This window comes from Diceros bicornis, chromosome 26, assembly GCF_020826845.1.
Source record: "Diceros bicornis minor isolate mBicDic1 chromosome 26, mDicBic1.mat.cur, whole genome shotgun sequence".
Lineage (NCBI taxonomy): Eukaryota > Metazoa > Chordata > Mammalia > Perissodactyla > Rhinocerotidae > Diceros > Diceros bicornis.
In genome coordinates this window covers 33401907-33417892 of record NC_080765.1, presented here as the reverse complement: position 1 = coordinate 33417892, position 15986 = coordinate 33401907, and the positions used below count along the sequence as shown (strand labels likewise).

Here is a 15986-nt window from a genome sequence, read left to right as displayed (position 1 = left end):
CAAATCGTTGTATTTTTTGTCCTTTCACCAAAAAACATTTGACTCTCATATAAAAAGTCCACTTCAATTTTACCTTTTTCAAAGCAAACATTGTAATCAATGTGAACAACCTCTCCAGTCGTCATATCTATGAGAACATTATCCAGATGTCTATCTCCAAGGCCAATTATGTATCCAACCATAGACATGACTGCAGTAGATCTGGCATAAGACTAAAGAAGGGGGGAGGGGGACAAGTTAAGCACCATTGAGAAATTTCCTTCCAACGTGGACTTGACACTCTAAAATTTACAGACTTTCATAATCCTACTCCCTTATTTCTAAATAAACAGCTAGCATCCTCAGGGCTGCTGCATGTGGTCACAGATGCTCTACACCGAGCAGTTACATACAACACCACGGTCCTCGTTGGTCATAATTATTATCAGAATGCTGGATTTAAAAAACAAAATGTGGGGCCAGCCCCGTGGGGCAGTGGTTAAGTGCACACGCTCTGCTGCTGGCAGCCCAGGTTCGGATCCTGGGCATGCACCGATGCAGCGCTTGTCAGGCCATGCTGTGGCGGCATCCCATATAAAAGCGGAGGAAGATAGGCACAGATGTTACCCCAGGGCTGGTCTTCCTCAGCAAAAAGAGGAGGATTCGCATGGATGTTAGCTCAGGGCTGATCTTCCTCACAAAAAAATTAAAAAAAAAAAGAGTATTCTCCAGCCTCCTTAGATTTTCCCTTCCTAAAGTTTTTATTCTCCTTTTCACTTTATCCATAATGCCCTCCATTCTGCCCTCACACAGTCACGGCCACGCCTTATAAAAACAAGTATAATATAAGATTCAAAAACAGGTCTCAAACTACCAAGTCTGGAGAGAGACAGGGAGGAAGAGGAGGAGGGTGAACAAGACAGACAAGACAGGAAGCAGGCAAAGAAACAGTAATATTGACTACAGTCCAAAACAAAAAGCACACCTGTGTGACTCTCCACCATTCATCAGGTGTGGTGCAAGATGACCAAAGCTCTTTAGCAAGGAGGTTTGGGGGCGTGGCCTCCATTAACTCTTCTAACACAGCCTTCATGACGTGAAGAGGCCAATCTCGTCGGGACACATCCAGACTAAGTCCAACTGCTTTCAAAGCCGGGCCAATTTTACTATAATAAAGTTCACTAGGACGGGGTACAATTCCAGGATTCTGAGGAGTTTGGTAGGAATCTTGGGCCTTTAAAAACATTTTAAATAAAAGGTCAACTTTACTTAAATAAAGATAAAGATTACTTTGAAGGTAAAGCAATATTTTAAAAAATTGATTTTTCAGTGGCATTCTCCACCTAGCCAGCCAAATTTCATGCAACAAATAGCCAATTCTTCTGGACTATGCATCTTTCTTACAATCTACCTATCTTTCTCCTAATTAGGTATTACTACTTTCTTGAAAACTTGGTTTACCATTATATTTTCTTGAGGTTCAATTCAAACTCAACATCCAAGTCATGTTCTTCTTTATAACATATCATTCTGTTTAAAACTTATCATTCATTTACATATTTCATTCTTCACTGACATGACTGAATCATCAATATAAAATTAACAGTAGATATTCAGGCAAAAATTTAGATAGCCTTTCTCTAGTTCTCATCTCTAATTTACCCTTCAATAACTGTTCTGCAGTCTCCTATGCCTACTTTTAAAACTTGACTCCTTTCAAACTCTTGCTCCTTCCTATACCTACCCTAACTAAAATAATTTTCTTTGGCTAGCTGTAGAATCCTGAGGTTGAGACTGTATAAAATTTATCTGTTTATCCATAGCACTTAGTACTGTTCCCAGCACCTACCAAGCACTCAGATATTAAGCTAATATGAATTCTAAGTTCAATTCCTAGTCTAAATCAAACTACAAATTGCACAGGTACAAAATAGGATGCCAGTAATTAACTCTAGATTTCTTATTTACATACTTAATTTAAAATAACCTGGGTTTCAAAGCTGTCGCTTAGAGGCTGGCCCTGTGGTGTAGCCATTAAGTGTGTACTCCGCTGCTGGTGGCCCAGGTTTCAATCCTGGGCGTGCACCGATGCCCCGCTTGTCAGGCCATGCTGTGGCGGCGTCCCATATAAAGTGGAGGAAGATGGGCACAGATGTTAGCCCAGGGCCAGTTTTCCTCAGCAAAAAAGAGGAGGATTGGCATGGATGTTAGCCCAGGACCAGTCTTCCACAGCAAAAAAGAGGAGGATTGGCAAAGATGTTAGCTCAGGGCTGATCTTCCTCACACACACACAAAAAGGCTGTTGCTTATGTACAAATTTAATTTAAAAGACCCTAGTAAGCCCAATAAGAAGTATTAAGATGTGAAGTATCAAGTTACTTAGTGATTAACAATCACACTATCACCCTACTCACCCCCCTCCCTGTATTTACCTAGAATAAGACTTAACTCAGTGTCATCATTTCTGCCTCTTAAAACTTTTTTTTTATAAAATGTGCCTCAAAAACACTTTCCTAGATAACTCAAGTCTATTCCTTCTTTAACACTTATAAACTTACAAAAATGCTCAGGTACAGTAAGCCTATAAATATTTCACATGTAACAGAGTATATTTTTATATACTTGTTTATGCACATTCAAATAAAAGTACACGTATATTTAAATTTTAGTCAACCTTTTGTGCTTGTAAGGCAGCTTCCCGTTGTTGCCATCGTTTGTAAAGACCAAATAAGGGTGTGGCTCCATCCACCCACTGGATAAGTCCTGATCGTGTTCCCAGTGGTGTTACAGAATAGTGTCGAGCGTGGAAACGGGGTGTTTCTTGGCGATTGATTGTAGCAAACATGGTATTCACAATAGATAGGAACTGCATTATTCTCTCATCCAGATGTAAATCCTCCAACCCTATGGAAAGAAAATTAAAGTAGCTAAAGTAGGAAACTAAATGGAGTAAAAAGTGTGACGGGATGGGGCTGGGAATGTACCAACTTTTTGTGTCCTTCTCAATTAGCAATAGCAGTCAAAGACTGACAGCCAAAAAGGCACACTGACAGCATTACAGAATATTCTATTCAGTTACAAGATATTAGATACTAGTATTATTAGCTGTACCTCAGTTGTTCTGCTTGGACAAGTTCATAAGCAAAGAGAGAAGGGGGAATAGAAAATCTCACTACACAGTCTCCAATCACTTCCATTCAAAATCACGTTAAGATACAGGATACACTCGCTACTCATGACATACAGAAATTCACCCGAAACAATCCTGTACTACCACACACACACAAAAAGCCATAATAATCAGACCAATGCTCTTAACTCCCACCTTTGAAAAGATAAGGATAGCTCTTCCCATCTGATCCTAGAAAGAGGAGCTTCTTTGGCTTGGTTTTGGTGGGTAAGATGGTGATGGTTCCTCCCACACTGTGGATGGTGACAGTGTCTCTGGCTGAGACTTCTCCAGGAAGAGCAATTTCAGTGTTAGTCATGGCAGCCAACCACGGGCTGATTTCTTCAAGACGCAAGATGTAACTTGCACGTTTCTGTGCTCTCTGTTGCAAACTCAGCATTATCTATATTTATAAGATGGGAAAAACAAGTTTACATTATCACTACAACACTTATTTTCTTCCATGTTCAACGTGGCATAAAAGTAGTATTTAAAATCCCAATACAAATACCTCTTGTTCTAGTTTCTATGTTGAATTTGACGTTATATATCTGGGCCATCCTGGGAGGGGAAACACTGATGTGTTGATATGCTCTAGGTAATTTCTGCTTTGTTTAGACCCCACCCTCGTCCTCTGCCCAAACAAGCAATGAAATCAAGCAGACAGAAAGAAATCACTGCTGTGATCACAAAATTCGGGGCTTATAGACCAAGTCTCCACTGTTAAGCTATGTGTGATCAGCCAAAACAAATCAATTCAGTCCTTTCAACAGAACAAAAGATACAGCCAGCTGTGGCTGTCAGGCAGACACACCCTTAGGAAGCCACTTGAAAAGTTGGTAACAATTCAGCACTCTGCCCACTTGAAGTATGCAGAAAAACACCACAATCCCTTCTAAACAACTCACAGAGTGGATCACATGTACAGTTGTGTCCTTACTTGTAGCTAACTCAGTAATGTGCACCTGAATTAACGAACTCTGGGCTCTGCTTTCACGTGAAAAACTTTTTAATCAATCCTTAGCAAGCTTTGTTCATAAAAGGAAAAAGACAACTGGAAACACCCCAAGTATCCACTGACAGGACAACGGATAAATTGTGGTATTTTCCCCTAATAGATCAATGTTGAGTTGCACACAAAATACGGATAATCATTTAAAAAAGCCTAATGCTGATCCATCAATAATGGAAGTAGTAAACACAGACATGCACATACAACATGATCTCATTTATATGAAGTTAAAAAAATAAGCAGAAACTAAACAATACATCATTTAGAAATGCATCAAAAAACAAAAACTATTGGGGCCGGCCCCGTGGCTTGGCGGTTAAGTGCACACACTCCGCTACTGGTGGCCTGGGTTCGGATCCCGGGCGCGCAGCGACGCACGGCTTCTCCGGCTATGCTGAGGCCGTGTCCCACACACAGCAACTAGAAGGATGTGTAACTATGACGTACAACTATCTACTGCGGGGCTTTGGGGAAAAAAAGGAGGAGGATTGGCAATAGATGTTAGCTCAGAGCTGGTCTTCCTCAGCAAAAAAAAAGAGGAGGATTAGCACGGATGTTAGCTCAGGGCTGATCTCCCTTACAAAAGAAAACAACTATTTTTTAAAATGTAAGGCAATGTTAATTAAAAATTCAGAACAGTGGTTGTGGACTTTTTACAAGTTTTATTTCTTCAGCTAATTCTATTTTTTTAGCTGCACTACAGATAAAAGGGAAGATAGACAGGTATTCATTTTATTTTTTTAAATTATTCTTTAAAATGTACAGTATGATCACAAAAATTTTTCTCTATGGCTTATTTCACACACAACACACATCCACCCTACATGGGTTTTAAAAAGTATTCCTCCTGTCTTCCCTGCTGCGTTTCTTACTTGATTTGCTCAGAAGGAGGCAAAGAAGCAAGAAACTGCTGTTGGAACACAAGGAGAAAAGTTCTGGCTAGGCCACAGATCATAAACTTCACCCTTCATATTAGTGTTCTTGGCTTGTGCTTCTAGCTGTACCCACTGAATTTAGCTGTTTGCATTTACTAGCTAAATTTAGGTGTACTTTTTGTCTCTACATTGTATCTTTTAATAGTGTTCTCATTACTAAAGTTAAGTAAGGAAATCATTTAGAAGCGATAAAGAGATAGAGAAAGAAAGGATAAGGAAAAGCAAGAAAAAGCTAAAAGTAATAAACAGGCTCCCCAACTAATGGTGTTATTGCTATAACAGATAAAAACCAAAGAAAATATAGCATTAAGGGGACCAAAACATAAAAGATAAGGATTCTCAAATATGTATCTATGTATTTATTTATTTTTGGAGGAAGATTGGCCCTGAGCTAACATCTGTTGCCAATCTTTCTCCTTTTTTCCTTTTTTCTCCCCAAAGCCCCAGTAGATAGTTACATGTCACAGTTGTACCTCCTTCTAGTTGCTCTATGTGGGACATCGCCTCAGCATGGCTTGATAAGCAGTGCATACGTCCATGCCCAGTATCCGAACCTGCGAACCCTGGGGCCACTGAAGTGGAGTGCTGGAACTTAACCACTAACCACCAGGCCGGCCCCTCAAATATTTAAATACACTAAACATCCCCAAACAGCCTATGCAGAATTGATTTCAAAATAATTACTTATAAAAACTGACGATGTTATATGTGAATATCTTGTCTGTTAGAAATATTGAATACCCCCGCCCCCAAGAAAAACTATATAGGCAGAAGATGAAATTTCTTAATCTTTTACACCAGGAGAGCACAGCAGGCAATCAGTATTTAGCTCGAGGCCAGAGTCCCTTCCTTGGCTAATTTCTTACAACACATTCCGCACTGGCGTGAAACCTCTGTAGAGGAAATTTAACAGCCTAGGCTCACTCGCCCGCAAATGCTCAAAATGAAGAAAACACCTTTCTCTACATTCCATATAAGCAACTGGTCTTAGGCTGCCTTCTATACACTTAGAAAGTCTTCTCTCATGTTTCACGTCAGGAGAGTCCCCTTAATCTCATGGGGGATTTCCCGTTTTAGAGGCATTTTTGAGATTTTTCTGTACCTCCTTAAATGGAACCCAGCTGCTTCCAGGCTTTGCAGGGTTTGACGGTGTCTTCAGTTTTTCTAGGGCATTTCCAATCGCATCACCATAGCTATCCTGAAACCACTTTTCATGCGGTGTTTCTGCAGGGGCCGCCGTGATGCTCCTGACGTGCTCCAAAGCAAACACAATGGGCTTCATCAAAGCTGTGTGCTTCTCCCGCATGATTGCAATTTTCTCTTCTCTGACCAGGAAGACAAAGAATTTTATACAAACTAGGAACAATTTAAATGTATCAAGTGTAAGTAAACAGTATCAAAAAATAAGTCACAATAAAGTAATAAAATATTAGCAAAGTAACTTACTAACACAGCATTGTAAAGAAGAGGCAGCTTGTCTTTTCAACAAATGGTGCTAGGAAACTAGATCTCCCTCGCAAAAGAACGAAGCTGGACTCGTACCTTACACTACATGCAAAAAATAACTCAAAATACGTCAAAGACCTTAACTTAGGAACTAAGACTTTAAAACTCTTACAAGAAAATATAGGGGAAAGGCTTCTTGACACTGGATTTGGCAATGATTTCTTGGATATGGCACAAAGCACAGGCAACAAAAGAAAATTAGATAAATTTTTTATCATCAAAATTAAAAACTTACGTGTGTCAAAAGACACTATCAAGAAGGTGAAAAGACATTGCACAAAATGGGGAAAAAACATTTGCAAATCATATATCTGATAAGGGATTAATATCCAGAATACACAGAGCTCTTAAAATTCAACAACAACAAAAAGCAAACCCAATTCAAAAATGAGCAAAGGATTTGAATAGACGTTTCTCCAAAGGAGATATACAAATGGTCAACAGGCACATGAAAAGATGCTCAACATTATTAGTAATTAGGGAAATGCAAATCAAAACCACAATGAGATACCACCTCACAGCCATTAGGATAGTTACTATCAAAAAAACAGAAAATAACAAATGTTGATGAGGATATGAAGAAATTGGAACCCTTGTGCACTTTTGGTGGGAATGTAAAATGGTGTGGCCACTATGGAAAACAGTTCGGCAGTTCCTCTACAAGTTAAACACAGAATTACCATATGACCCAGCAAATCCACTGGATCATACACAATACTGAAAGGAGGGACTCAGATACTTGTACACCAACGTTCATAGAAGCACTGTTTAGCCAAAAGGCAGGAGCAAGTGTCCACTGACAAATGAGTACACAAAGCGTGGCATAATCATACAATTGACTATTACTCAGCCATAAAAATGAAGGAAATTCTGATACATGCTATAATAATGGATGAACCGTCAAAACATTATGCCAAGTGAAATAAATCAGACACAAAAAGACAAATACTGTATGATTCCACTTACATGAGGTACTAAGAGTAACCAAATTCACACAGACAGAAAGTAGAATGGCAGTAACCAGTGGCTGGTACTGGGGGGAAAGGGAGGTAGTGATTAATGGGTACAAAGCTTTTGTTTGGGATGATGAGTAAGTTCTGAAAATCGACAGTAGTGATGGCTGCACAACACTGTGAATGTACTTAATGCAACTAAATTGTACACTTAAAACTGGTTAAAATGGCAAATTTTATGTTATGTATATTTTACATTAAAAAAAGAGGCAGCTTCGTTTCCTGAGTAAAAGTGTATGAAAACATACTTGCGTAAGGTGTTGTTGTTCTGGACTCTCTTCACCTCATCTTCGAGCTGCTGAATTCGTCTCAGGACATACATGTGTTGCTGTAACAGAACTCCCAACCAGAGCTCATCCCAGAGAACAGTGACCCTGCGCAGCTCAGCCACAAGCATCTGAACCTGCACACACAGCACATCCAAATATACTCATCCACAAGTCTACACACAGCACAGTTCTGCACACACTAGAAACTGCTATTGAATGTGTGCATCTTTTGTTCACTACACAGAGAACCCTGATTAGTGATTCTATCAATACAGATTTGTAACACCAATTCTGATTATTCTAAAAGCTTTGTTCTGCAAATATTATTTCCATGACAGTTTTTATGGGTTTTGTTTACAGGTTAGGGTTGTTGGGATTTTTTGGGGGAGAAGGGGAGCTTATAATAAAAATGGTTTAAAAACACACCAGTTGGGCTTTTTGTACCTGTAACACCATAGTTGGGTTTGCAGAGGACAGCTTATCTACAATTTTGCTGTAGCAATCCTGCATCATGGCTTGGTCTTCATTTAAGCCACTTTTAGGTTCATCCTTATTGCTATCTTGAGAAGCAGGGGGACTTCCTCCCTCACATTCAGAAACCAGCAGTTCTTCGCCTTGGATATTGCCAAGTAAAGTCGGAATTGCAGAGGAAAACTTATTTCCTACAATGAAATGGGAGAATAAGGTATACTTTGGATGTTTCTTCCATGTGCATGTGTTGCGTTAGGGAAAACATCGATAATCTCTTTGACTCCAGAGCATTCATTTAACTAATTGGCCTTCTGGTATTAAACTGACCAAAGATCACAGACATTCTGTCTGTTGACAAGCTAAGCTTTTATATTAATATTATAAGCTAACAAAGATAAATGGGGGGAAAGATAACAATTCAGTCTCAATAAATAAAGTGTTCTCCCAGCCAGAGTCCAGAACTTGGTTTCAATCTTTATCCACCAGTTACTCAGCTCAGCAAACCTGCGAGAGCAACCCAATTTCTCCAAGCCTCAGTGGGTTATTCTGAGACCGAGGATAACGTGTACAGCACGTGTCCTAGTGCCAGACACACAGTAAGTACTCTCTCAGTAAATGGTCATTATTATTACCGAAAAAACTACAGACTCTATCAACTCTGGAACATAAAGCTCAAAAAACTTTACCTAACGAACATTATTTGCAAAATAATTTAGACTTAAAGTAGCAGTATGTTAACATTCCATACCTGAAGCTTGTGACTCACTGCTAAGTGATATGGCGCCCACTATCGCAGGGTACAATATGAGGTGTGGGGAATCTTGAGCCACACGGCAGAGAAGGTTACAAATACTTTGGCGCACATACACTTCAGGGTGGTTTAAGCGTGAGAAAAGCTGTGGAATAATTCCTTCAGGATAAGGAGAAAGAAAAATACTTTAAAGTCATTGAAAACAGTCAACATAGTGGATGCAAAAGGATAAAACCTGATATGGGTCAGCATCAGTTCTAAGGGCCTGAAATTTCTCCCTGTGATAATAAAGAACCATACACAGTGGTTCTTGAATTGCAAGGGTTAAGGTACAGAGCTATAATCAAAATCCAGAGCAGTTCAAAAGTGTTCTAGAAAAATGTATTTCCTGTGAACGCCTGAAAAGGCAGACACAGACAATTTTTACAAAGAGTATATGAAATTTTTTGAAACATTTTTACCACTCTCTCCAGAATGCATTTTGTATACAAAAAGCTTCCACTTCTCTGCCTTACAGTTCTCTGAAAGGTGAGAGGGAAGTGGTGTAACAAACAGGCCAGGTGTCCTAAGAACTAATGTAGCTATTCTTAACACATCCAAATAATAAACATAAAGCAACTACTATTATTTTTTATTGTCTTAACTTTCCAGAAATAAGTTTTCCTGCAACATTTTATTTAGACCGTCACCTCTCCAGGGAGCAGTAGGTGTTGTTTCCAAGCCATGTTCCAGATACTGCCGAAGCTCGCCGGCATGCTTCACGAGCAATCTGAGCAATCGCAATGTGGCCATCACAATCACGTCATCCGTGCTCTGCTCCGCTCTATGACTTAAATGCAGTCTTGGGTCATCTTCATCTAAAGGAATCTAAGAGTGAAAGACAAACAGAAAAAATAAGAAAAACAACACAGCGTACTGTTTTCATCTACTAGGAAAGAAATTTCAAAAAAAACTTTCCTAAAACAGAACACTACGCTACCTACCTGACCAGCATTGAGTTTAAGGAAAGTAAAATATGCACTGCAAGACAGCTTGTAGAGGCTGAAGATTCTATCTACAACTTTCCTCCACACTTTAATAACTCCTTCTGTTGCACTTTCGTCAAGTTCTGAAAGCCATGGGCAGCTTGATATTAACTGACGCCAGATAACATCAACCATGTCATCTTCCTCGTTATCTTCACCTTCTGTTATCTGAAGCGTTATATCTTCATCCTGAAGAAAGATTGTGCATAAAATGCTATTTTTAACACAAATTGAAAACAGAGAAAGGTACATGATTTGCCTGTCATATAAAAGCATTTTTCTCATTTACAAAAGACAAAATTAGTCCATACATAGTGTTACACACGCTAACTCAATGCCAATATGCTTCTCTTCACGACATATTTACTAACGTAGCTAATGAAGAATACAAGCATTAGCAAAGATTAAAGACTTTGATTTGTGGATTTTAAATGCTTCTAAGTCACAATCTAATAGACTGCCTGCAGAAAATTTAAACACACTCTGTTCAAAAGTTTGAGGCTGAATGTACACTGTACAGTCCTGTACATGCACAGAACACCAGCTTTGGCAGACACTGATACATGCTCAAGTCCAGAGCAAGAACTGAGTTAATACAGTTTAACTCAGCAAATAAAATCCAGACTTTGAAGTCTCAACTAAACACTTAATAGCTATAACACTGTAGAACTTGAGAGGGAAGGGAGTAAACCCTACAGATCACTTAGTCCATTGGTTTTCACCTCTGAGCTTAAATACACACACACACGTGCACGCACACGTTCCATCCAGAAAATCTAGGCAGGAGCACAGAGAGTGGCATGTTTCAAAAGCCCAAAGATAGTATTAAGAACCTAATTTCTGATCAGAAAAGCAATTAAAAGAGAAATCTACTTTACATAAAATGAACTTCACCTTTTTTACAGGGCCCTAAGGAAATGACTTCTCAAGAAATTACACTCTTCTTAGAAAGATATTATAATTCACTTTCATCTTTAAAAAAATCAGACTTTTTATTTGAAACAACATTTAATCAAGTATCTATGATCAGCTTCTTCAAAATCAATGGATTAGAACAGTGATGTTGACACTATTTCCCCCAAACACTGCATCATGTTTTCCTTGCCTGAATTCCTGCTGGCCGACACACAGCCTGACCAAGAATACCATATATTCTCTCTTTTTCTTCTTCAGTTACAGTGTCTGGAAGCAGATGTTGAACTTCAGATTTTTCTCTAGGCAGCAGACGAACACCTTCTCCCTGACTATAAAAATAAACAAGTCATCGGTACTTTAGCTACCAAAACTTTTTTTTGTGTGAGGAAGATCAACCCAGAGCTAACATCCATGCCAATCCTCCTCTTTTTGCTGAGGAAGACTGGCCCTGAGCTAACATCCGTGCCCATCTTCCTCCACTTTATGTGGGATGCCACCACAGCATGGCCTGACAAGTGGTGTGTTAGAGCGCGCCAGGGATCAGAACCCGAGCCACCAGCAGCGGAGCGTGCACACTTAACCACTATGCCACGGGGCCGGCGCCGCTACCAAAATTTTACCATGCCAGTAGACATTTCAAATCTCTATTTTGCAATGCATTAAATAAATTACACATTTCAACATACATACCTGGCATTGTCAACCACCTTTCGGCCCCACCTATAAGCCCAACTAGCCAATGCTGCCCAAGATTTGGCTACTTCAGGTGCCTGTACTGAAGACAGGTGATACAACTGCCCCAAAATGAAGTCAGGTTCTCCAACTCCAATATGCACTGCCATGATGGAGAAAAAAATAATGAAAGAACTCAGCAATGTGACATTCATCAATTTCTAATGACATTCCCATTAACATTTCAGGATTTTCCTATCTGCAAACAATCACTGAGTTCCATAATATTATAGTACATAATTTGATGAAGCACACATTTGTCCTATGCTTTTCTAAAAGGCTAGGATGTTGAAATGAATCACTCAACTTCCCAAGTAAGCTTAAATTATCACCGTGTAAAACACATCAATGTCCTTCAGGACACTGAACAGTTCAGGTGACAGATGTGTTGTAGAATGTCTTGCATTCTGGATTTGAATGGCTATTTTTGGATTTAGCTTAGATATTTTGGCAAAATTAATACATAGGTGATGAGTATACAATCTCATCCAGAGATTCACAAGGTAAATATCTTTATTCCTTCGTTAAAAGTGAAGAAACTGCCTGCTATAGTGCCATTTGCCAATATGAAGATTTATACTGATCACAAGACACATCTCTTATCAATAGTAAGACCCTACAATACATACAATAGAATTATTTAAAAGACCAATATAAGTAATTAAAATCCTAGGCTGCACAACAAAATAAAGGCATATTCTCATGTTTTAGCAAAGAGATTAATTATCTCCCAATCTGTAAAAATGGGACAAGGGTGCCTACCATAAAAGGCACTCAAATACTGAATGAATTAACTACCCTATTTATTGGCTACCATTCTGTCAACCAGTGTTAGGATGTGAAACTTGAACCTTTCTGTAGTTTCTTTCCTCCACCAGTCAAGGGGACCACAGGCTACTATCTTGTATCATTGTTGCTCCTTCTGGTGTGAGGTGGAATTTTAGATATCGGGAACAGGACCTCACTGCCAGCAAAAACATCTAAGCCCATAAAAGCACCGTCAATCAGGAAGGTGGGAAGTATGGCCAGGGGCAGAGTTCAGTGACTTCCACAATGCCAACAGACACCAAAGAAATGTGTGTTAGTTACTTCCAGGCAATATAATATACCAAATTTCCACAGAGACGCTTTTTGTGGCAAACTACAGCCAGCATAGCACTGTAAACTTGAAAAGAGAGGGAAAAAAACTTCTAAAATTAATATTTTAAAGCTATTAGAAAGAAATCCTACCTGTAGATTCACTCTCGATCCGAGGATACTCTTCTTCCATCGTGTTAACAGATGGCAGTTCTATTAAAGTGAGTATGTTTTTAGACAAAGTAGAAAGACCTGTGAAGTTCTGCTGTTGCTGAGCTCTGTAAACCTGTTTCAGCTGCCCTGAAATTTCTTTCCACTCTGCCTGGATCCATTTAGCCAGCGTCAGAATTGACTTGGCAACCGCATATTCAGCTTTGGCAGACTTGCAGAAAGATATGGCACAAGAACTCAACATTTCCATTGCGTGTGTTGACTGGCCTATAGAAAACCAAAACACCAGCCCTTAGAAGCCTTAAAAGCAAATGATGGACATTTTTGGGGGACAAAATAATGAACTTTTAAAAACATAAATTCAGTGATAATCAATGACTTCTAGAAACATTTCTCTAACACATGGTAACAAAATTACTTCTTTTAAAAGCACTAAATTATAGAACTAAGTCAATTACACATAACTTATTATTCAGGACTCATGTTCTGCAACAGCTGAAAAAAAATCAACTTTTCTGTTACTGCCTTACACCAACACAGTAACATTCATACACGATTTTTATTATAGTCGTGTATCAACCATAATCCATTTTACTAACCTGCTGCATATAACAATTTGGTTTTTTCAATGTCAAGTTCAGGCCCCCATTTTTCGTCCACTTGACCTTGAGTTGAGAGTTTTTTAAAATGCTGGACTAAGTCTTGTGCAGTGGTGGTCTTTCCCAGCTGAACTTCACTACACTGTGCCAGCAGTCTTGTTGCAAGTGACACATTCCCCCGTTTTCTAGCAAATTTTGCTGCTGTTAAACCTAATTCCATGAGATGGCTTCTAATTGGAACTGTTTGTTCTGGAGAGAAGAAAATGTTTTATTAGTCCCTGATTGGTCCAGTCCCAGATTGCATGGAAACATCAGCGAAAAATTCTTCCTCAACTATTCCCTTCTCCACCACCTCTTGAAATAAAGATAACTCATTTGTTCCCCATCTTTAAGTCCCAAGCAGCCAGCATAGTGCTTGGCATACAATAAACAATAAATGTCTGTTGAAATAAATGTATACAACAAAGTAGACAAAAGTAAAAATCAGTCACTATAAGAAATTAACTTCTGAGTTTCTGAATCTTTAAAGAACCTAGGTCAAAGGGTGGGGAATGAGGGTAAGGTGAGCCAGACTATCCCCCCTTCCTGAGTAAGTACCCTCTGCCCTTCCACCATGCCATTCTCTCCTGGTTTACTCCTACCTTTCTGGAAAATCCTTCTCAGTCTCCTTCTCGTCCACTACCCATCCATTAAAATCGGTGTTCCTCGGGTCGGTCCTAGGCTCTCTAACTCTTCTCACTCTGCATACTCACCCTGGACAACATCATCTGCTCCTGCGGCTTCAATTACCATACAAATGCTGATGACTCCTGAATCTTTATCTCTAGCCAAGACCTGACACCTGAGTCTCACCTGCCTACCAGATGCCTACACTCAGGTATTTCAAGGGCACTTGAACCTATGTCAAGCGGAATAATACATCATCTACCACCCTCCAAACCTTCTACTTCCTACTCCTGTTTTCCCTTTCTCAAGGAAAGGCACATGATCAACCTGGCTACCTCAGCAGGTACCTGGCAGTCATCGTAGACTTTACTTTCAACCCTCATATCACATCTGCTTTGTTCTGTCCCTACTGCCACTACTTTCGTTACCTTTAAGCAGGGACTTCAGTCTAACTGGTCCCTTGCCCCCAGTTACCCTCTTCTGATCCATTCTCCGACCTGCAACTGAAGTGATCTTACACAAAGGTAAATCTGAACATTTAACTTCCCTTTGTTGGCTTCCCACTGACCTTCTGACAAAGCCCCAACTCCTGAATTTGCCTTATAAGGCACTGATGCCTTGCATTCCATTCCAATCTCAATCTCATCCAACTTCACCTCTTTCCACTCTCCCTTGGGGGACATGAGTCATCTAAGAATTTTTCATTATTTCCACTGGCCTTCACATACAGTGTTTTTTTCTAACTAAATCAGTCTGCCTTCTTTCTCATCTCTACCTCCCTCAGGTCTCAGCTTAAATGTTACTTCCTCCCCAAGTCCTTTTCTGATTTCTAGGTATAAATTGGTGCCCTTGTTGCACGTTCTTTCAGCACCATGCATGTGCACGTCCATCCAGCACACCACAATGCTGTTCCTTGTTTGATGTCAGTTTTCCCTGCTAGACTCTAGAAATCTTGTGATCCTAGGAATGCAGAAAATAGGCTTGTCTTGTTCACCATTACGTCCCAACTTTGAGCACAGTACCTGGCACAAAGCACACACTTGATATACACTTGCTGAATAAAGAAAGAAAAGTGAGGAGGAGTGGAGTTCTATCTCGGAATATTACTGTTGGGTTACTGACTTCTGCTTCCCAATTTTAAAACTTGTTCACTATGGGAAGGATGGGAAAGGAGATGATGATATTTGTAGCCCTAATATATGCCATGCTCTGTGCCAGGGCTTTTATATATAACTTGTCTCATCTCCAATAACCCTCACAAGTCTCATGAGTGGGGCAATCCCCACTCAAAGGAAAGTGACTCAGAAGCTTAATGACTTGCCCTCAAGTCCCTCAATTTGCAAGTGTTGGGCTAATGATCCAAGCTCAAGTCAGTTTGGCATTGAGGGTCCAGGTGAAGCCACAGTTGCCAGTAATCACCCTGCAGTGCAAGTCCATATCCCAGTATTAGCGCACTTGAAACTTAATATTCAAATTTACTCAGTTACCCCAGCTGCCATGTCTTCGACTAAAAGTCTACATAATTCTGACAACTTTTCAATTTTAGAGCAATACAGTATATGCTAACATCTCTTTAACATGACAAACATTTCTTTCTTAAAAATGTAACAAATATAATTATGTATACAAATACTAATTCTCTTATTCATTTGATGCATTTAAAATTTAATTTTCACAGTACATTATATCTGACAAA

The 15986-nt window shown here is 39.5% G+C and overlaps 1 protein-coding gene across 5 annotated transcripts in view; it reads right to left on the bottom strand.

Annotated features, from left to right (window-relative positions):
* Window positions 1–15986, bottom strand: part of SMG1 (SMG1 nonsense mediated mRNA decay associated PI3K related kinase) — a 108506-nt gene that overhangs the window by 19901 nt on the left and 72619 nt on the right. For all 5 annotated transcript variants that reach the window (XM_058569959.1, XM_058569961.1, XM_058569960.1 and 2 more), the window contains 14 exons: window positions 13625–13873; window positions 13008–13292; window positions 11736–11880; window positions 11236–11374; window positions 10089–10319; window positions 9795–9972; window positions 9103–9264; window positions 8328–8545; window positions 7863–8017; window positions 6198–6420; window positions 3305–3551; window positions 2654–2883; window positions 965–1213; window positions 74–212 (listed from right to left, as the gene is read on the bottom strand). In XM_058569959.1, coding sequence (XP_058425942.1) covers window positions 74–212; window positions 965–1213; window positions 2654–2883; window positions 3305–3551; window positions 6198–6420; window positions 7863–8017; window positions 8328–8545; window positions 9103–9264; window positions 9795–9972; window positions 10089–10319; window positions 11236–11374; window positions 11736–11880; window positions 13008–13292; window positions 13625–13873 — 2850 coding nt within the window. The remainder of the gene's footprint in view (window positions 1–73; window positions 213–964; window positions 1214–2653; window positions 2884–3304; window positions 3552–6197; window positions 6421–7862; window positions 8018–8327; window positions 8546–9102; window positions 9265–9794; window positions 9973–10088; window positions 10320–11235; window positions 11375–11735; window positions 11881–13007; window positions 13293–13624; window positions 13874–15986) is intronic.